At 37.1% G+C, this 23,971-nt stretch overlaps 1 protein-coding gene across 1 annotated transcript in view; it reads right to left on the reverse strand.

Moving 5' to 3' along the window:
• The window catches only part of OSBPL11 (oxysterol binding protein like 11), a 130,090-nt gene that overhangs the window by 57,622 nt on the left and 48,497 nt on the right, over positions 1 to 23,971 (reverse strand). The window contains exons 2-5 of the mRNA XM_042782124.1: positions 21,955 to 22,023; positions 15,829 to 16,004; positions 14,844 to 14,923; positions 11,253 to 11,429 (exon numbers count right to left, since the gene is read on the reverse strand). Of these exons, the coding sequence (XP_042638058.1) occupies positions 11,253 to 11,429; positions 14,844 to 14,923; positions 15,829 to 16,004; positions 21,955 to 22,023 (502 nt within the window). The remainder of the gene's footprint in view (positions 1 to 11,252; positions 11,430 to 14,843; positions 14,924 to 15,828; positions 16,005 to 21,954; positions 22,024 to 23,971) is intronic.

The raw sequence follows: 23,971 nt of genomic DNA on the forward strand, positions 1-23,971 counted from the left end.
GATTGGAAATATCATGGCTTGTGTCAGGCGCACCTTAGTCCTCAAGGAGATATCCTTGCTCCTCAGCACTTGAAACAGTTCCTTCGCAGTTGACTTCCCCAATGCTACACGTCGTCTAATGCAATATCTACAAGAGCTAAATATAAATATGCTCCACGATGCAATAAGCACACCCGTAAGTACACACCTAACAGATACGCATATATATATATGTTTATCTACCCAAATGGCTTCCACACTAGAATGGATAAAAAATATCATGGCATATTCTTCACATATTGAGTACTACACAGCAATGAAAAGAAAGGAATGAATACTGAGTGTTGTAAATAAATCTCAAAACTACAATGTTGACTGAAAAGAAGCCATACACAAAGCAATACATACTATATGATTCCAGTTGTAGAAATTTCAAAAATAGGCAAAATAAACCTATGATGTTAGAAATCAGGAGAGCTGGGAAGGACATAGTGACAAGGGGAAGAGATGAGATGGTATTCTAGGGTGCTGGTAATATTTAATTTCTTGATCCAGGAGGTAGTTACCTAGAAAATTACATCAAGATTTATACTTACGATTTGTGTATTTTTCTATATTGAGTTATAAGCCAATAAAATTTTAATAAAGGAAAAAAATCATATTTAGGATATTCAAAACATAATCAGCAATAACAATAAAACAACACATGAAAAAGAAATAAAAAGTGTGTTTCTTTCTGTAAGTGGCTCATAAAAGCCACCAGCTAGAAGCGCTGGTGGCACAGTGCCTAAGGCATTTGAATGCTAACCAGAAGGCTGCTGGTTCATATCCACTAGGCACTCATTGGAAGGAAGGTTGGGCAATCTAGTTTCATAGCAATACTGCCTCAGAAACCCAAGGAGGGGTCACTATGAGTCAGGACTGATTTGATGGCAGTGAGATTAGTTTTTTTGTGTTTGTTTTGTTTTGTTTTAGTTTAGTGCTGCTGTTAGAAGTAAAGAGGTCTAAGAAGGTCATGTTCTAAGCTATTAAAAAAAAAATTTCAAAAGATAAACCAAAAACTAAACCAAACTCACTGCCATGGAGTCGATTCCGACTCACAGCAACCTCCCTTTTGGGTTTCCAAGGTGGCAAATCTTTACAGAAGTAGATTGCCTCATCTTCTGATATGTCAGAGACAAATTTCTCAGTGAAGAAAACCAATTTTAACCCAAAGTCTGCCTTCCCAAACCACAGAGAGACTGTGTTACAGTGTGATTCACAAAAGGTAAGTATGTGAGGAAAAGAAATCCAGTATCAGGTCAAGGTGATACAACTTCCAGTTTTCCTTCTGCAGAGTGGCTGGCGGGTTTGAACCACCAACCTTCTGGTTAGCAGCCAAATGCCTTAAGCACTACACCACCAGAGCTCCTTAAAACTCAAAAAAATTCACCGCCATAGATTCTGATCTTGGCAACCACTCATTGGATTCCCGAAGCGGTATTTCTACGGAAGTAGACTGCCAAGTCTTCCTTCCGAGGAGTGTGTCTGGTGGGTTTGAACAGCCAGCCTTCTGGTTAGCAGTCAAGTGCCTTAGGAACTACGCCACCACAGCTCCTTAAGTAAGGCACAAATATTAATATATGGTAATGGTTTACCCCAAAACAAACCAATGAGTTGATCATATATTTGGAAGAAAAATGAAGAAGTAATTTGTGGAACGATTTTTGTGATTATTACTGCCACTACAAAACAGGTTTCTCATGAAAGAGAAAACCTCAGAAAAGCTGAAAACTAAGTTAATTTGTATTTTGTGGCTATATGGGGGAGTATGGCAATAACTATATCATTCAGGTGGTATCTTTGTCTGAAAAACAGGTTAGAACCATGATTTTATCACTTGTATTTAAACTGTCAGTCTCCCTTTCTACACTGGTCATTTCAGTTTCTCCCACTGCATTATTTAGCTAGCCCTAAATAATTAAGTAGATCAATAAATAGTACTTACTAAACAGTAAATACAAAAATAGATCACTTTTAGTTAGATAAAACTTCAGCAATAAATTCATGCTAAACCACAGTATGACACTATTCTCGACAGTCAATAGCTTTTGCCAATCGTTAGTTACTTAACCTAAATGCTGGATTTACCCGCAGACTTTAATTTAAATGTTCCTTGCAAACTCACTGGAAGGTAGATAACTCTAGAATAGCAATTCTCAAAGTGTTATCTAGAGACCTTTGTGGGACTCATACCTTTTCAGAGGTCTGTGAAGTGAAAAATACTTTCAAGTCATTCAGAGAAGTTATTTGTGTTTTTCACTGTGATGACATTTGCACTGATGGTGCATTTGCACTGATGATGACATTTGCACTGATGGTGGATACAGCCAGATACCTTGAGGAAGTAAGTTGCTGGGCCTACAAGCTCAGGATCATGGTTGTTTGGGGGTCATCAAGCTCAACTGGCATAACAGACTACACAAAAATATCCTACTTTGTTCTACATCCTACTTTGGTGAATGGCAACTAGGGGCTTAAAATTTGCGAGCAGCCATCTAAGATGCAATTGGTCTCTTCTCGTCTAGGGCAAAGAAGAGTGAGGAAAATCAAACATGCACGTAAACAATTAGTCCAAGGGACTAGTGGACCACGTGAACCTCATTCTACATGACCCTGAGAGCAGAAGAATCAGATGCCTGGCTACCACTGACAACCACTCAGAAAGGGATCAAAATTGGAGATCCTGCATAGAGTGGGAGAAAAATGTGGAACAAACCTAAAAATTGAAAAAAAAAAAAAAAAAAAAAAAGACCAGGCTTACTGGTCTGATAGAGACTAGTGAATCCCCTGAAACTCAGGCTCCTAGTCACCCTTTGGGCACAGAACTGAACTCACTTCTGTGCCTTCCACCAAACAACAGACAGGTCTACAGAGTGACTAATTTACACTAGGCAGGTACACTCCTTAGAACTATCAACCATGGGAGATTAGAAAGCCAGCATTTACACAGGGAGACAGCTCAGAAGGCAGGAATACACAGCAAAAAAGGACACAGGGAAAAAGCAATCACCGGGATTAAGTGAAAGAGCGCTGCTACATTGTCAGTGCTACAATCAATGTCACAAAACAAAGTGTGTATGAACTGCTGTATGGAAAACATATGCTCTGTAAACTTTCACCCAAATCACAATTTTTAAAAAAAGAAGGCAATGATGAGTAACACTGCTGGTGTCTTCGTGAGAATTAAGTGCAGGGACACCAACTGTCCCAGTACTGATTGTATTCTTCACTGCCATACACTCACAGAAAAAATAAATACATTAATAAAATGCCAGTTGTACTTACAAAATGTCCCTGAAATAGCAGTAAAAATTGCTAGTTTTACTAAATCTTGACTCTTGCATACATATCTTTGTAATAGTCTATGTGAGAAATGCAAAGCACACATAAAGATGTGTGCTGCATACCAGAGTATGGTGGTTGCCTCAAGGCAAAGTGAGCTGAGAACTGAACTAGTGGTGTTTTCTTCATGCTTCACCACTTCCGACTTGAAACAATGATGGACAGAAACTGATTTTTCAGATTTGGAGTATTTGGAAGATATTTTCTTGAAAATTAAACAAAGTGAGCCCGTCACTTCAAGAAAAAGAACTGCCAGTACTTGGTGCCAATTATAAAATTTGAGCTTAAAAAGAAAAAATTAGAATTTTGGAAAACATACGTCTGCTACCATAACCCTTACATCCTCCTCACACTGAAAGCCTTTTCTGATGAGAATGGTAGTGATGTTAACATACATTGCTTTTTTTATATTATATAATGATAAAATGGGTCATGGGTCAACATTTGCAAGACCTTGCACACCTTAATGAACTAATATTTTCCAAATGACTGATGCATGGTGTCTTAGTTCTCTAGTGCCGCTATAAAAGAAATACAAGTAGATGGCTCAACAAACAGGAATTTATTTTTATAGTTTAGGAGGCTATAAAGTCTGAGTCCAGAGTGCCAGCTCTAGGGGCTGGGTGAAGGCCCCCCGACCTTTAGCTTCAGCTCTGTCTCTTGTGCCAGGCCCACTGTAGCTGAAGGCTTCTCCTAATCACACAGCTACTGGCTGCTGAAACTGAAAAACCCAAGACTAGAAGCTAAAATGGCACAATCTCGAGATCAGCAGGCAACACAGCAGGCTACTGACTCAAGTCCAGGAAATGGAGATGAAGACTCAGCCAAATATAGGATCCAAATGTACCAAAAAGCTAGACTGTTCCCAAAGCTCCTCCAGATGTACTGGAAGCGGCCACATCCCAAAGGTAACTCCCCTTCAACTGCTTAGCTGCTCAGAACGGATTCTACCATGGTGATGATTATAATCTCATCATGAAGGATAACTACAGTCAGCTGTCAAGCCACCCAAAAACCAGAGCCCAAACAAGTTGACACACAACCTTAACTACCACACATGGTGTCACAAAATCATGCATAGAATCTTTCAAAGGCAAGAACGAATAATGGATCTTCATGTGACAGAATATGATAAGTTCACTTATATATTCAGATTCAACTTTGCATCCAATATTTAAGAAACTATCCCTTGTCAAGTTTACTGCACTAAAAAAAAAAAAAAAGTCAAACTCACTGCCGTTGGTTGAGTTGATTGGAACTCATAGCAACTCCTCCTTCGGTTTCCGAGGTGGTATCTCTAGGGAAGTAGATCGCCCAGTCTTCCTTCCAAGGAGTGACTGGTGATTTTGAACTGCCAGCCTTCTGGTTAGCAGAATGTTAGTAATGCCTTCCTTAGGCACTACGCCACCAGAGCTCCTTAAATTTGGTGTAGTATCAAATAAAAATATAAACAATTATCTGAAATGGCTCTTAAAATATTCCTTCTTGTTCCAACTACATATTGGTGTGAGACCAAAATTTCTTTGTATGTTTCAACCTAAAGAATATATTGTAATAGGTTGGATTAAGGATATTAAGATATTAAAGAGACTGCAAAAACACAAAACAATCCAATATTTTTAGTACTTTTTTTTTTTTTTTTTAAATATAATCATTTGGCGTGTTGATGTTAGGCACTATCAAACTGGCTCCAACTCATAGCAACCCTGTGTACAATAAAAAAAAGCAATGCCCGGTCTTGCATCATTCTCACAATCCTTGCTATGGCTGAGCCCATCTTCACAGCCAGTGCCAATCCATCTCGTTAAGAGTCTTCCCCTTTTTCATGGACCCTCTACTTTACGATGATATCCTTCTCCGGGGACCTGTTTCTTCTGACAACATAACCAAAGTATGTGAGAAATCAGGCTACCCTTGCTTTTAAGGACTATTACAGCTGTACTTCTTCCAAGATAGATTTGTTCATTTTTCTGGCGGTCCATGGTATTTTCAGTAGTCTTCACCAATACAATTCAAATGCATCAATTCTTCTTCAGTCTTACTTATTCATTGCCCAGCTTTCCCACACATATGAGGCCATTGAAAATACCATGGCTTGGATCAGGGGCACATTAGTCTTCAAAGGGACATCTTTAAAGAGGTCTTTTGCAGATGTGCCAAGTACAATGTGTCATCTGATTTCTTGACCGCTGCGCTTCCTTGGATGCTGACTGGGAATCCAAGTAAAATGAAATCCCCAACAACTTCAATCTGTTCTCCTTTGATCGTGATGTTGCTTAATGGTCCAATTATAAGGATTTTTGTTTTATGCTGAGGTGTAATCCACACTGTTTTATGTTCAGATGTAATCCACACTATGCCACCAGAATGCCCAACTTTCAGCAAGCAAAGCTGTATCATGCATATCATAGGTTGTTAATGAGTCTTCCTCCAATCCTGATGCTGTGTTCTTCACATAGTACAGCTTCTTGGATTATTTTTTCAGCATACAAATTTAAGTGTTGTGAAAGGAGATAGCCCTAACACACACCTTTCCTGATTTTAAGCCATGCAGTATTGCCTTTTGACTGTTAACTAGAAGGCTGGCAGTTCAAACCCACCAGCCACTCCTCGGAAGGAACACTGGGCAATGTACTTCCATTCCATAGTGATACCACCTCAGAAACCCAAGGAGGGGTCGCTATGAGTCAGGATGACTAGACAGCAGTTAGTTTTTTTTTTTTTTTTTTTTTTTATGGTTTAGTATTGCCTTGTTCTGTTCAAACGACTGCCTCTTGGTGTTGTATGAGAGCTTAAATTCTAAAGCACTTGGGGTTGTGGAAGGCTGTGGTCCACAGTGGAAGGCTGTGGTCCGCAGTGGGAGCCCTATCTCCATTTTAAGGCATGACCTAGATTTCAGATGTCATTTGGGTTCTTTTTAACGATTAAGCAGTATTGTGGCTAGGTATAGACAAGTTCTAGGACACACCTAGGGAGGGGCAGTTTGCCATCAGGAAGAGTATGGTTGGAAGTAGATTGCTGTTGTTATTGTTATGTGCCCTGGAGTCGGACCCCTCCTTGGGTTGCAGTATCACTATGGAAGTAGACTGTCCCACCTTCCAGACAAGGAGGCACTATGCTACCAGAGCTAGATTACACTCTCACAAAGAACTAGGGAACTTGCCTGAGAGTCCTTTTATAATTCCAATTAAGCCTGGAGTCTTGTTTTTGTTTGGTAGTCACCCTGTGGCTAAGATTCAGGCTGCATGTTCATGAGTCACAGCCCATCTGGACCACCACCTCACCAGGTAGTCAAGGCCCAGAACCAATCCTGTAACCCTTTTCTATCTTCAATTATATACGCATCCCAATCATAGTCTTTTCCCTGCTTCTGAAGTCCCGCCTACAATAGTGACAAGTCTATCTACCACCAATCATTATTCTGTGATAACTCCCTTTTTTAAAAAATCATACGTAAATGGCCACATGGCCATGACTCAGAGGACTCTATTCAGCTTTCTCAGCGATGGTTTCCCTTATGCAGGATGATGGTCTTTGTTTTGTCTTTGTCCTATTCAAGGCTTAATAAAAGTGTCTACCAAACCTGGGGAGCTCTGGTAGCATAGTGGCTAAGGCACTTGACTGCTAACCAGAAGACTGGTGGTTCAAATCCACCAACCACTCCTTGGAAGGAAGATGGGGCAATCTATTTCCTAGTGATACTACTGCCTCAGAAACCCAAGGAGGGCTCACTATGAGTTGGGCTTGACTTGAGGGCACATAACAACAACAACAATCAAACCTGTCTGAACCTGGGATCTCTTTTCCCCTATGACAGTGTATGTACAAATTCCTCACAAGTACAATTATACGTTCTGGAATTTCAATTCTTCACAATGTTATCCATAATTTGTTATGATCCACACATAATTTGTTATGATACCTCTGTATAATCAATAAAACACAAGTAAACAGCTAATTTGTTTGACATAGAATATGGAATTCACGGTAACGCATAGTGGATCTGAATGAAGCTGAGTTGAATTATAGTTCAATTCCTCATCCTTTCTGTATTCATCCCCTACCCTGTTAAGAGACAGATGATCAGGCATGATAACCTTTTTCCTTAAAAGCTGAGTTAAATGGAAGCTCAATTCCCTACCCTTTCTATAATCATCCTCCTCCACCCTAGTTGGAGACAGAGAAATTGGTATGATAATGCATTTCCTTGATGTTGTTTTTCAGAAACAACTGTTACCAACATGAAATCAGTTAAAACTGGCTCAGATCAATTTTGGCGCATGGACATGCAGAGTGCGACCAACAGAACAAAGTTGCTCGGAACTAACGTCTCCCCCTCTGCCTAAGTCCCAATCAGTTAATGACAAGAAGTTGGTGTAAACGCACTACATTAAAAACTGACTGTCCCTTTAAACTGAGGCAAAGGAAACCTCACCCAATCTCCAGCTAATTCATGCTCAAATTCCTGAAATTTATATATGTATACACTCCGTTTCTGAATTTTACAAAAGCTGTACCCCAATCCCCACTCAGAGAGTCGTGTTTGGGTACGGGCCCCTGTCTCCTTACCATGCACATGGTAATAAATCTTTCTCATTTCTCAAGTATGCAGGGTGTGTGAAGTGATTTAACTTAATCACATACTAGGCAGGGACTCACTTTAGTTTGATTTCAGATTTATTAATTTGTGTTATTTTAAGATACCTACTCCTTGAAGGAAGACTGGACAATCTACTTTCATAGATACCGCCTCGGAAACCCAAGGAGGGGTTGAGTAGAAATCAATTCCACAACAGTGAGTTGTTTTTCTGTTTGTTTGTTTGTTTGTTTACCCACTGCTGTCAAGTCAATTCCAACTCATACCAACCCCATAGGACACAGCAGAATTATTCATTAGGGTTTATAAAGATGTAAATCTTTACAGATGTTGATTGCCAGATCTTTTCCCCATAGAGCAGCTGGAGGGTTTGAACTACCAACCTTCGGTTGGCAGCCAAGATAAGTAAGTATATTTTAATTTCTAATAAGGTAAATGTCCATAAACTTTTTCAACATAAAAACTCTCTGAGATTCTCAATAATTTAGGAGTGAAAGTGGGTCTGACACACACACACACACACACACAAATGAGAGTTCCTATCTAGAACCATAGGGCAGTTTGTTACCAAAAGTTCTCTCAATTTCTTGAAGGAGAAACAAAATTTTCATTGTCTCAAAATATCTCCCCTAAGATACTTATTAACCACAGAGGGAAAGATAGCAACTTTACAGTAGGGAAATCCAGTAGAAGCCACCTTAATCAAATGATGAAGGGCAACATCACCAGTAATAAGACATACTGACATCATGAACTCCTTGATATGATGCACTAAAGATACAACATCTCTTTTGTGGTATTCTTTCTAAAAATGCATAATCTCATTCAAACCATGAGGAAACATGAGACAAATTCAAATTGAGGAACATTCTATAAATAACTTATCAATACTCTTCAGAAGTGTCAAGACCACGAAAGACATGGAATGTCTAAGGAATAAATGCAGACAGAAGGAGACTAAAGTAGAAATAACAATCAAATGAAATGTGGGATCCTAGATAAGACCTGAGAACAGAAAGAGAACATTAGTAAAAAAAAATTGCTGAAATTTGAATAAAGACTGTTCTTAATAGTATTGTATCATTGAAATTTCCTGGTTTGTAACTATGGTTATATAAGATGGTAACATTTGGGCAAGCTGGGTGAGGGATATACAGAAACAGTACACTATTTTTGCAACTTCTTAAAATAAATTTATAATTAGTTCAATATAAAAAGTTTTTTTCCATTTCTGAAAACTGTTAGCTACGGTTTTAGCTTACCAATTATTTTTAGTCACGATCTTAGATACAAACCATTTTCCGATGACTTCTACTTTCATAAAGTGATTATAGTTCCCATAATGAAATACATTTAAGCCACAAATTAAAGAAGTTTTAAACATAACATGGCATCATAAACACAGACTATGAAACAATATACCTCCAGAGACTAGATTATGATTATTTCAAATAATCAGTAATAAGCTAAATTTAGAGGAAAAAGTTTCTGGAGGTATGTTTGTTTAATATTTGTTTGATGGACAAAAACTGGTATGAACACTCCAAATGGATTAAATTTTCTCAGAAACAGAATTATTTCAATAAGATATAGAAATGTTCCCAATATAATAATAATTTTATAGTTGTTTTCTTAAAGGCAAAAATACCAACCTAGTGAAGTCACAGCCACTCAGCTAAGACTTATATTTTTGGGTCTATGTGGGTAGAGAACAGCAGTGGCAGAGAGACTGCCAAACAATGGTTACCACACAGATTCTAGAATAATATTATCACTAGAGATATAATTCGAGGAGAGGCTGACATTAAACTAGTCAATTCTATAAGTAAATACCTGTCCTCCTCAAGAGGTACTTGTGAAACTTCAGGGACAAATTCTCTACACACAAGTGCCAGACTACAAGTTAAATATTAACGTGGTATCATGATATGAAAAATATAAAGACATAGGACATTATGGCATGTGAACATTATGAGAAATGACCCCTGGGCCAACGGGAATAACAAGTCATAAAAGCAGGAAAGAGAAGAGGCTGATCAAAGGCTTCACCATAGAAGAGAAACACATATACTGAATAGCACATACACTGAAAAGTAGGTCTATCACAAGTGTATGGACTTAATAACACAAGTATATGGGCAGAATAATCTTCATGATCAAGCACACCGTGTAATCAACGTCTGGATCACGAAACAGAACATGACCCACATCCCAGAAATCCGTCCCCTTCCCCCTGAGCTCCAGTTAGTAACAATTATTAAAGAGTTCTAAAAAGTCCATGGCTGACTAGTTTTTAAGGTTTAAGGAACACCCTTTAACATTATTCCTTATTTTATCCTTGGTATCTTTACCACTTTTAATATTTCCTTTTCCTTTATTCTAGACTAATATAGAAGTGTCTTGTTTCCTTAAAAGACAAACTTTACCTACAAATCAAATATCATCATGAATAATACAAATGCACTGTTTTATGAGAAGGGGGTCTTTGTAACTACCTCTTATTTACTTCAGAGGCTGGAAAAGTGAGTCAAAAGCTATTATTGCCTGTGCCATCTCAAGAATGTTGCTTCATCTATATAAACATCAATTTCCTTATTTATAAACTTAACCGAAAATGACTCGACAGAGTACATTCTCCCCAGCCTCCTGCCCTGAATCACTTGGGTGCAGTTTACAGGATTATTCTCACCAACCCACTCCATCAATTTAAGTTCTACCATATTTAACTCAACAAATAATACCTGGAATATTTAGAATCTAACAAATTATATCCTGTATCAACTACAATTATTTGGTACTCAGTTTGAAAGAGAAAGATTGAAATGGTGAGAGAAGGCAGTACCAAGAATCTAACCATTCTGTCTTTGTGTGTATGTTACATTTTCTATCAGTGCTTATTCTATCAAGTAATACCATTAATTATTAATATTATTTTAAGTTGCAGGAAAAAAAAAAAGTCATTAGTTTGGCCCTGTAGCCTTCCTATTAGGCTTACGGACCCTTTTGACTATAAATTTTACACGAAAGGAATTTGTGTTTTTACTTGACAAGTGAAAGCTACAGACTTCTGAAAAGTGACAGTATACCTAATGGACAGTTGACAAACATGAGAAAACTTAGAACACAGATATAACCAAGGAATCTTTTAGACTTATAAATTATTTCAGCATACTATGTGGGAAACAATGAAGGTCCCTGAAGACACAAACAGCATGTAAAAGAAGTCTGTGGTAAAATCAAGTGGGTAAGATATTATTTTGTGCATTTTAATTTTACTTCAATTCATACTTACTTCTCTGACTTCCACAAGATGGTCTGGAGGTAAGTGAGCTCTTTTGTTCATGGACTGTAGTTTGGAATGTCCAACATTAAAAAAAGAAATGGCATTTTGGCTTGGTCTCCTCTGGGATATCGGAGAATTGCCACTAGATGCAAGTGAGAAGCTCCGTGACTTCAGAGGAGGATTATTCTGTTAGACAAACAAAATCATTTCTTTTATTTTTTTGGTTCTCTGACCCTCATATACTTGAAGCTTACACATGAACAGTTTGAAAAATTCAATTACTTAACCTCAGAGTCGATTATATACATTTCTGAAAATGATAAAATTTAAGACATTCAAATTTTAAGCATTTCATACATGTCACAGTAAACTGATGATTTATTTTAAAAATTAATTTCTAGTTTTGTACTATTAAGAAATCTTTCTAATATTTTACAAATACTAGAATAACAAGACTTTGTAATTGCAGATCGTTAAAACACCATGATTAAAATAAAAAATATGTTGAGCAATATGCAATATAATAAAAATTTTAATGTAACCTTGGAACAGACAAGTACTTTCTGATCACTGATTATGACTAGACTCTTATAGTATAAGTAAAGCTTTTGTGTCAGACTGCCTGAAGACTAGTCCAGAGGCTTAAAAAGAAATAAAATTTAAAAATTTACTTAGGGGAAAGAAACCAGGACAAAAAAATTACACAATAAAAGTCAAGCTACTGCCTAGATATAGAATAATGTATATTACTTTTTAGCATAGTGCCTAAGGCATTTGACAGCTAACCAGAAGGCTGGAGGTTCAAACCCGACCAGCCACTCCTCAGAAGGAAGACTGGGCAATCTATTTACATAGAGATACTGCCTTGGAAACCCAAGGAGGGGTCTCTATGAGTCAGGACCAATTCCACGGCAGTGAGTTTGGGTTATTTTTTTAGTTTAACTAATAAAATTTTTTTTTAAAAAAAAATAGGCGGGCCCAGAGAGAATGGGAGAAAAATGTGGCACAAAACTCAGTATCATAAAAAAGACCAGGCTTACCTGTGGAACCCCTGAGACTATGGTTCTTAGACACCCTTCAAACCTAGAATGGAAATCATTCCTATGGCTCAAATTTCAGCCAAATGACAGATAGGCCTATGAGGTGGATGTTAACACCAGGGAGGTACGCACTCCTAGCACAATGAAACATATGAGATCAAAAGGGTGGCATGTCAAACAAAGTACAGGCATGTGAGTTAAACATTTACCTCAAGTAGACACACACCCTGGAGAGAACAATCATGGGAGAAGGAAGGGCTGCTTATGCACAGGGAGATAGCTCAGGGTGCAGAAGAGTAATGAAGGGATGGACACTGGGAGGAGGTAACTATGGGGAGGAAGTGGGAGGGGAGCTGCTGCATTATAAATTTTGGTCAATGACATGAGACAAAGTATATGTGAACTGCTGTATGAAAAGTGAATTTACTCTGTAAATCTTCACCCAAATCCTAAAAAAAAAAAAAAAAGGGGGGCATGGGCCCAGGGATAAAGCTCAGAAGGTGGAAAGGGACAAGAAAGGAGGACAAAGGGAATGGTAAATACAGGCAGAAAGTGGGAAGGGTCACATTACATTTTGGGGATTGCAATCAATGTCACAAAACGTGTATGAAATGTTGAATAAAAAACCAATTTGCTCTGTAAATTTTCACCCCAATCACACACACACAAAAACAAAACCCATGGATCAAAATAAAATTACTAAAATATTCCAAGAAAATATACAAATGACCAATAAACACATGAAAAGATACTTAATATCATTAGTCACCAGGGAAACAAAACCATAATGAAATACCATTTCACACCCATCAGGATGGCTAGGATCAAAAAAGCAAACAAGTGCTGGTGAGGAGGTGGAGAAATCGGAACCCTCCTACATTACTGGTGAAAATGCAAAATGGTACAGGCACTTTGGAAAATAGTTTGGCAGTTCCTCAAAAAGTTAAAGATGGAATTACCATTTAAAAAGAATAACAAAACAACCCACTGCCATTGAGTCAATTTCAACTCCTAGTGACCCTATAGGACAGAGTAGAACTGCCCCATAGAGTTTCTGAGGCTGTAAATATTTATGGCAGCAGACTGCCTCATCTTTCTCCCCCTGGAGTGGCTGATGGGTCCAAACTGCCCACCTTCTGGTTAGTAGCCAAATACTTTAACCACTGTACTACAAGAGCTTCTAGAGAATTACCATATGACCCAACAATTCCACTCCTAGGTACAATAAAGAATTGAGATCATGTTCACATGAAAATTTGTATACAAATGGCCTGGAGTCTTAAAAGTCTGCAAATGGCCATCCAAGGTAGAAAAACTAGTCTCTATTTACCTGGTACAACAGATAAAGGAGAGTCAGGAATATGAGGAAGACATGGAATGTGTGGCTAATTGCCTCCATGAATAACTGCCTCCTTTGCCGTTAAGACCAGAACTAGATGGCACCCGACTACAATTATTGAACCTTTTGATTTAAGATTCTACAGAAGTAAGTTGTAGTCAATGTCATAAGACAAAGTGTATGTGAACTGCTGTATGGAAAGTGAATTTGCTCTGTAAACTTTCACCCAAATCATAATAAACAATAAATAAAGATTCTATAGAAATATCCTGATCAAAAGGGAGGAAATGCAAAACAGAATTTCAAATTCTCATGGACCCCCATGGAGGCTGGATGAATCTCCCTAACTCTTGCCCTGAGACAGTCTTTAAAACTTAAACCAAAAATATTCCCTGAAGTCTTCATAAAACCAGTAATAATTCAGTTTAATTAGTAAAGTATGTCAGCCTTGAGTATGATACTCCTTTAAGAACTACTATATGGCATCAAAAGCTACCCTAAAGAATAGACAGAAAACTTAGGGGGCAATGAGTTTATATTAATGGAGGAAGAACAATGTGTAAAAGAAAGTTAAGAATAGTTAAACAGCTTGAAGAATATAATCAATGTCACTGAATTGTTTATGTAGAAATTATCAAATTGATGTATGTTCTGCTATGTATAGTCTCAACAACAGCAAAAAACAAAACAAATTTTAAAAACGGGACACAAATGTTCACAACACAATTATTCATGGTAGCCACAAAACACTCAACAGCCAAATAAAATGTGGCATATTCATACAACAGAGTATTATTCCATGATAAAAAGAAATGAAGTACTGACACATGCTACAACATATGAAACTTCAAAACATTATGCTTACGGAAAGAAGCTAGACATATACTGTATGATTCCATTTATATGAAGTGTCCAGAATAGGCAAATCCAAAAAGTAGATCAGTGGTTGTCCGGGGATTGTCAGGGAATTGGGGACTGAGGAGTGACTACTAAAAGGTATAGAATTTCTATTTGATAAAATCTAAAATTAGATACTGGTGATGTTAGTACAGCCTTGTGAATAACGTGTAAACAAAACTTGGGAATAAACTGAAAACCACAGGATCGTACAAAAGGGTAAATTTTATGGCATATTAAACATACCTCAATTTTTTAAATGCAAATTAAAACAAAATTGTCTCCCCATTTTTGTGCATCAATACTGTATATAAATCCACATACCTTTCCAATAGCTTCAGTATGATGCTGTGTACATATCTGAAGTCTGCTAACCCAATGCTGTCGCTCTTTAGCATCTGTGGCTAATAAAAAGAATTTAAAAGTTATTCACTTTTATATTTACTTTTAGAATACAATTAATTGTCTATTGCATGAAGAATGTGGAGCTGAAAACCAGGGACTGGTCCTACTCCCCTAGGGCAAATGTCCCTGACTGGAGGGAAGTAGGGAAGAGGCCAAAGCAACAACCTTGTTAGGTAGTACAGTAACTAGTATGTGATATTCCATAAGGAGGATAAACTATACGTAGCTAAGTGGGAAAATGAGACTGACATGTCCTAAGTTTTCTCATAAAAATATGCTTTTATGTAAAGAAATAACACTTATTAAGCATTTAGTGTGTACTCAGAACTTACAGATCAATCCATTAGGACTACCATTATATTCTTGGTATTAACTAAATAATAATACTTTTAAAAAACACAAACTATACAGACTGATTCTACTCAAATAGAAGTTATTCTTTATTTTAACAAATATGGACATTTTCATAGATCCCAATTCATTATATTTATCACTGAAAACCTCAGAAGGGGAGGCAGACCAACTCAAGTAAAGGTGCAAAATGCATCTCCATGGCAGACATAAAAAAAATCATTTGAAGAAGTCATATTTTTAGATTTCTTGGTAATCAGGGTTTTGTCTACACAAATTTGTTGTTGTTGTTGTTGTTGTTATGTGCCGTCGAGTCGGACAAAAAACAAATTTGTTAGAGAGGCCAATTCTAAACAGACTTGTTCACTGGCCCGCCTGAAAAAGTTATTTATTAAAATAGATTTTATAAATTCTTAAAGCAATTTAAGCTTTAGAATATTGTACGTACATCATCATCATTTCTATTTCCAAAACCCAAATGAAGCAGGGAAGAACACTCACTTCTCAAGCAATGGAGAAAATCACAGTATTAATTCTCCTATCTCAATCCTACCTCTGAGTTTATACTGTTCTCCACTGGCAGCGTTAACAGTAAAGGTGTGAGAGTCCTCGTCACTGGGTGATATTACAGCTCCCGCAAGCTGCAAAGTGCCTCTGGGTTTTTGATTTCTAGACTGTTCATTTACAAAGTACTCCAATAATCCAGCTTCATTGTTTAAAACAAAAAACCTATAATGATTGAAAAAAAGAAAAGGTTATTATTTTTAAACATTTCCCTGAGACAAACTAAAGCAAATCAAATTTCAATCACTTACACACTTCAGGGTTTTTGCTATTAAAAATAAAATTCAAAAGCATTTCAAAAAGTACTAGGTGAATTCCTATTGGTAAAGATTACTGAAAAAACTGAATGGGATTAATAAAATACACAAAATCTTCCCCTGAGAAAGAGGCATCTGACAGAGAGGAGGCATAGCAGTTAATACACAAAAGGAAACAAAGATACAATTTTTTTAGAGGAAGATTTCTCTCCAGAATTCATTAACAGAGAGGGGAAATTTCCCAAAGTCAAGCAGTAGTAAGAGTTTTTATTTAAAATGTATTAGAAACAAATCAAAACACGAACTCTGAGGTGAACTAAATGCTAGGTAAGAAAAGAAATCTGATTTAAGATTTAATAAGTGAAATATACAATGAGAATAATGTCAGGGTGGAAAAATTTTGTGAATATATCATTAAGTAGGTCACAACCAAAGACTACTCGTCCTGTTTAAAAATGAAACGGCTGCAACTGGAGATGCAGAAACATAAGGAACTTGAAACTAAATGATGAAATACTGATATACTTTGGAGGAGAACTTGATGTTCTGATTTGGTTCTAGATTAACTACTTTAGGAAATAAATTAATTAAGATCCCAATTTAAGTAATATAGGAGATCTTTTCTTACAGAAAAGAAAACTTCTAAAAAGTTTCAACTTTTCAAAAATGATGTTTGGAAAAGTGGAGCAGTTTGGCAGTCTATATTTTAGCATGAACCTGTCAGATAATTTGATCTAGTTCAATTTCCTGTAAGATATTAATTGTTCCAACCAATGTGGTAACCATATCAAACTGAATCAGGAAAGAATGGAATCAGCCTTATATAAAGGGAAAGTAAAAGAACTGGTAAGAAGCAACCAAAGAAGATGGCAATGGTTGCCTGAGAAGGGAAATGGGAAAGTAAAAGACTATTGCTTTTATCATGTCTTTTAGCATGCTTCTGATTTTTAAAATTATATTCACATATTTTGATTTCAAAAATAATTCTTTTTTTTTTCAGTGTTAAGAGTTTTTAAGCTTACATTGTTAGTGACCTGCCTGTCACATTTTTGCCCATTGTACTAGGATTGTTTATTTTCTCAAAGGTTTAAAGGAATTATTTGAATTAAAATAAGATAATCGTTGACATCATCTTATAAAACATAACATTATCTTTTAAATATCATATATAAACCATATGGCCTGTCCTTAAAATGCCCATGTGGATGTTCTAAAGAAAAAAAAAAAAAAAAAAACATCAAAAAAACTAAAGGGGTATGCTTCATGTTAGCAAGGAAACAATCTCTTGAATAAAATAAAAACTACTGAATTATACACTTTAAGTGAGTGAACTGTATGGTAAGTTAATTATATCTCAGTAAAGCTCTTAATAAAAAAGAGAGAAACGAAACAATAATCTTTTTCCACTGTATCAAGAAATAAGCATATTGTTTTCAAATAGGTAAAGGAAAATGACTGGTCTCCCCTTTGAAAATCAGTCAAGCAAAAAGTACATCTCCTTGCTGAAAAAGAAATAAGAAAATCAATACCGTTCTCAATAGCTACCAAAAAAATAAAATACTTGGGAATAAATCTTACCAGAGACACAAAAGACCTCTACAAAGAAAACTATAAAAAGCTACTTCAAGAAACCATAAAAGACCTACATAAATGGAAAAACATCCCATGCTCATGGATAGGAAGACTGAACATTGTGAAAATGTCAGTTCTACCCAAAGCAATCTATACATTCAATGCAATCCCAATCCAGATCCCATCAACATTCTTTAGGGATATGGAAAAAACGATCACTAACTTTATATGGAAAGGAAAGAGACCTCGGATAAGCAAAGCACTACTGAAGAAGAAAAACAAAGTAGGAGGTCTCACATTGCCGGATCTCAAAACCTACTATACAGCCACAGTAGTCAAAACTGCCTGGTATTGGTTCAATGACAGATACATAGACCAATGGAATAGAATTGAGAACCCAGGTATAGATCCATCGACCTATAGTCAGCTGATCTTTGACAAAGGCCCCAAATCCATTAAGTGGGGAAGAGAATGTTTGTTTAATAAATGGTGCTGGCAAAACTGGAGATCCATTTGCAGAAAAATGAAACAAGATCTGTACCTCACACCACACACAAAAACAAACTCCAGATGGATCAAAGACTTAAATGTGAAACCTAGAACTATACAGTTTCTCAAGGAAAATTTAGGGTCAAACTTAAGGGCCCTAATATTTGGTATAAATAGACTACCAAGCATAATTCAAAATGCACCAACAGCAGAAGAGAAGCCAGATGATTGGGACCTTCTAAAAATTAAATGTTTATGTGCTTCCAAAGACTTCTCCAAAAGAGTCAAAAGAGAACCTACAGATTGGGAAAAAATATTTGGTAATAACATATCTGACAAGGGACTTATCTCTAGAATTTATAGAACACTCCAACACCTCAATAACAAAAAGACAAACAATCCAATTAAAAAATGGGCAGAAGACATGAACAGACACTTCACCAAGGAGGATATTCAAGCGGCCAACAAACATATGAAGAAATGCTCACGATCATTAGCTATTAGAGAGATGCAAATCAAAACAACAATGAGATACCATCTTGCTCCAGCACTAGTAGCAAAGTTCAACAAGACAGAAAATAACAAATGCTGGCGAGGTTGTGGAGAGATTGGGACTCTCATACACTGCTGGTGGGACTGTAAAATGGTACAACCATTGTGGAAAGCAGTATGGCGATTCCTTCAAAAGTTGGAAATACAAATACCATTTGACCCAGCCATCCCATTACTAGGTATATACCCTAAAGAAGTGAGAGCCATAACAAGAACAGATATATGCACGCCGATGTTCATCGCAGCACTATTTACAATAGCCAAAACTTGGAAACAACCTAGATGTCCAACAACTAAGGAATGGATAACCAAACTTTGGTACATTCACACAATGGAATACTATGCAACGCTAAAGAATAATGTAGAATCTGCAAAACACCGCATAACGTGGATGAACTTGGAGGACATTATGCTGAGCGAAATAAGTCAGTCACAAAAGGACAAATATTGTATTAGTCTGTTATTGTGAAAGTTAAGGAAAGGTTTATATATTGGAGGACATTTTCTTTGTTGGTTACCAGGGGTGGGAGGGAAGGGGAGGGAATGCTGTTAGATAGATAGAGATAAATATTGATTTGGGTGAAGAGAAGGGCAATGTACCAAATGTGAGTGACCAATATGGCAGCATTGAGGATGAGAAAGACAGAGAGAGTTACATGGGCAGTACAAACAACAAATATGAACCCCTTTGTAAATACAATACTGAGTTGTTAATGAAAGCAAACATGGGTATAGGGACGGATAGATGGGTGAACAAGCTAAACAAGTATGTATGTCTAAATGGAGAGTGTATCCAAGATCATATACAGGGTTGGCAGACAATGGGCCTCTCGAAGAGTATGAAGGGATGGACACTGGGAGGAGGTAACTATGGGGAGGAAGTGGGAGGGGAGCTGCTGCATTGTAAATTTTGGTCAATGACATGAGACAAAGTATATGTGAACTGCTGTATGAAAAGTGAATTTACTCTGTAAATCTTCACCCAAATCCTAAAAAAAAAAAAAAAAAAAAAAGTACATCTCCAGAAATCTCAAGCTTGCCGTGAACAGGTATCTTACCCCAAAATTTACAACACGGAAGACACTCATCTAGATGTATAGAAAGTAATGTAGAAGGAGAACTGGTAAAATGCTACAAAGAAGTCAAGAACCGGTAATTGGTATTTGTCCACTACCAAGATGATGCTATAGACCCACTGGCAGGAACAGAGACCTCTGGGCATCTTTCAATACGCATGGATCAATCCAAACATTCTCCATTAGTCCTTTCTATGAACAGATATTTAACAAGATGTGTGTATAAGGGATAGACAATCCACAGTGAGGAAACATAACAAAAGCCCAGAAGGGTACTAGACTCTTGATTGAAGCATTATTAGCAAGTTGATCTAATCAATAAACTAAAGAAATGGAGAAACAAAGGCTAAGTGTGACAGGGAAATTTAAGACTCAGCATAAGCCTTTACACAGAAAATTCACTCAAATTCTTCAAAGAAAATGTTAAGACTGTTATAACTTTGCTTTTGTAATTTCAAAATACCAAAGACTGTCTCAAGTTGCCACTGACCTGAAATGCCATCTTTAACATACACTGAATCTTATATGCTTGGATCTGTTTGGGGGCTTTCTGTGTGAGACTTTTTCAATAATATGACGTGCATGAAAGCTGTTGAGTGTTGGGGGAGAAAAGCAACCTACTTCCCTTTTAAGAAAGAACATAAAAAATAGTGCTAAGGAGCAAAGTAATGTAAAATTAAAAAAAAAAAAAGTTAACATTCTGTACATCATTTGAATGTATACATCTCTAAAAATTACATAAAAACTGAGATGGAAAAATGGAAATAAAAAAGCTTTCTTTCTTGACTCTGCTTTTTATAAAAGATGGGAAGAATTTCCTTTTCACTGCAATAGGAATGATTCTCTTCTACGTTTCCATATCCAGCTTTGCTCGCTCCTATGACTTCCACCTACCTGCAGGGCACCTCCAATTGAATGCCTGAATGTTAAACCAAAATACCAAATCCATTACCACTGATTCAATTTCAACTCATGGTGACCCCATGTGTTACAGAACAGAACTGCTCCACAGGGTTTTCTTAGCTCTAATCTTTACAGAAGCAGATCACCAGGCTTTTCTTCCACAGTGCCGCTGGATGGTTTGAACTGTTAACCTTTCATTAGCAGTCAAGCAAGCACAAATGTGTACACCACCCAGGGACCTTCTCCTTCAGATTACTTCAAGCAAACTAAACATGACCCAAATTGCCTTCCCTTCTATTTTATTTCAAAAATGTATTATAAAACATTTCAAACAGAAACAATGACTAGTACAATAAACCACCATGTGCCCATAACCTAGCTTCAAAAACTATCAACTAATGGCTAACCTTATTTCTTTTCCTTTTTTTCATATTATTATTATTTTTTAGGAGCGCTGGTAGCATGGTGCCTAAGGCACTTGACTGCTAACCAGAAGGCTGGTGGTTCAAACCCACCAGCCACTCCTCGGAAAGAAGGTTGGGCAATTTACTTCTGTAGTGATACTGCCTCGGAAACCCAAGGAGGGGTTGCTATGAGTCGGGTCCGACTTGATGGCACATAACAACAACAACAACAATTATTTTTTAATAGTCACATTTTTAATCAGTACTTCCACTATTCTTTCAAGTGTCTAGAAAACATTTTTTTCATGTATTATGCACTGTTTTCTGGTTTTTTAAGGTAGGAGGCTCCTATTACTCCATCATGGCTAAAAGCAGAAGTCTCCAAATGATAATGTGAATTAGGAGCTGCATGATATAATGGAAATGAACATAGACTCTGGAGCCACAAATATCTGGGTTCAAATCCTAGTTTTATCACTAACAAAAAAAAAGTTTAATTTCCCTACCTCACAACTACCAATTACATAAAGTATCTTTGATAGCTGACTTTAGGTGCTTATTTAACCTCTCCAAGATCCCAGAGAAGCTTTGAAAATCTGCATAAAATAGGCTCCTAACACAAATGTTTCTCACCTCCAAACCTCTATTTCTGTGCTCCAAGAGCCTAGCCTCTGCAAGTATAAAAAGGCTAAGGTGGGTGAACAAGTGAGTCTAAGCCTAATATAATAGTAAGTTCTGTGGCTGTCATTTGGGCAGAAGTCAACTCCTCCTACCTTTTAAGAAAGAAAAGAAAGCCACCAGACTTTGCCCTATTATTACACACTCTTGGGAGGGTTACACAACATCAAATAATCACACTGACCTGTACTGCCACCCGGTGACAAGGTTGGTGTACTTCATTAAATAGCCATAGACATTTTCCATGTGATCACTGTTTCAAAAAGAACAAAAGAGCCTAAGTCAGTGGAAATTAGACGAAATCCTAAGAAGCTAACTGTACAGATTTGCAAATAGCTGTAGACACAGATATATTTTCTATAAAAGTCTCAAACCTTCTTCAGAAGTAAAATTTATAGGTTAACACATAAAGAGGCATTTAATCCCTAAATTTCCTATCTGTAAAACTTTACCATATTTCTTCAAAAGTGTAATTTACCATAAACTATTATAAATATCCAAATATAAATATCATATTATAGAAATATAATTACATGTAGAACAGATATCCTAGAAACATAAATACATAGTATTTTATAACATTCAAAACATCAAAAGCAGTAAAATCGAGTTTTATGGTTCTAGAATAATCAAAAAAGGTGTCGATATCAAATAGCGCCTCTTCACCCTGGTGGGACACACAAGATGCCAATCTGTTTTTGTGCCTCTGGTCCCCTGGACTTCTAAAACGAAGATCCTGTTTTTGATGGCAGTACGACACCTCATTCCCACTCCCCCGCTCAGACAGGCATAACGCAAAGGGCATAAGTTTTGCCTGTGGGAAGATTTAATTTTAGACTTGTGTCATGCACCTTCTACAACTGAGTTTCTCCCTGCCACCCCCCATCAATTTTTTTGTTTCTTACAGGTATGCTGTGTTATAGTATGTCATAGAAAATGCAATACTTCATTACTACTTCTTTTCTAATATTTTAAGGTTCCCTTATACTTATGAAAAAGGAGCTCTGGTGGCACAGTGCCTGAGGCATTTGACTGCTAACAGAAGGTTGGCGGTTAAAACCCACCAGCCACTCCACAGAAGGAAGACTGGGCAATCTACTTCCGTAAAGATTTACTGTAAAGATTTTTTTGAAACCCAATGGGGGTGGCTATGAGTCAGAATCGACTCAATGGCAGTGAGCTTGGTTGCTTTTTTTTTTTTCCATACTTATGAAAGAGGAGCTGTGGTGGTGCAGCAGTTAAAGAATTCTGTTGCTAATCGACAGGTCAGTGGTTTGAACCCACTAGCCACTCTGTGGGAGAAAGATAAGGCAGTCTACTTCCGGAAACATTTACAGCCTTGGAAACTCTATGGAGCAGCTCTGCATTGATTCCGTAACTGAATAAACATTTTATTTTATTGTTTTCTGCATTGTTCTTGCATTACACATTAGCAAGCATTGTTTATTAATATTAACTGAAACAGCTCAAGTCCTTTTGGTTCATAAAATGCTTGTTCTCAGGAAGGCAATGGTTGCCAACTTCTAAAATGCCATTAAATAGATCTTTTCTGTTATGTTAAAACTGAGAGCACCAGTTGAATTTTCATCTCAGTATTTTCCAAAGCCTACATCTAGAGGAAAGGATTCTCTAGAAACCCAGCCCTTTGCGTTTTTGCTAGAGTTTTCTACTCCTCCAGCCCCAGGTCACACACAATCAAGCTACTTCTTTCAGTTCCCCTGGTACTTAGATAAACAGAGATACTTTCTTACCTGGTCCCTATGTTCTCCCCAGGTCTAAACTCCTTTTTGAGGCCACAGGAATCCCAATGCTCCAGGACTCTGCCCAAAAATAATCCCACAAAGAGTCTTCTTTGCTTGTGGTACTTAACACACAACTGTTTCTCTAAACTCAACTTGTCTCAAAACTTATTTGTTCTTTGTCTGTTCTGAACTGTAGGTTGCTCTATAATCTGCATATTGTTATTTATTTACACTCTGCATCAATCCACAAAAGGCCTCAGGTAGCACAAAAGAAAATTAAATATTTCCGCAAAGGGTCAAGATATTTCATAATTCGCCACTTGGGGACTTCTCCTTTACTTTAGGTTTTCTACACCAAGCCTCCCTTACTTGTTGTTGTTGTTGTTGTTATGTGCCGTCGAGTCATACCTGACTCATAGCGACCCCTCCTTGGGTTTCCGAGGCAGTATCACTACGGAA

This window comes from Orycteropus afer, unplaced genomic scaffold, assembly GCF_000298275.1.
Source record: "Orycteropus afer afer isolate SDZICR_OR568_19922 unplaced genomic scaffold, OryAfe1.0 scaffold00245, whole genome shotgun sequence".
Classification (NCBI taxonomy): domain Eukaryota; kingdom Metazoa; phylum Chordata; class Mammalia; order Tubulidentata; family Orycteropodidae; genus Orycteropus; species Orycteropus afer.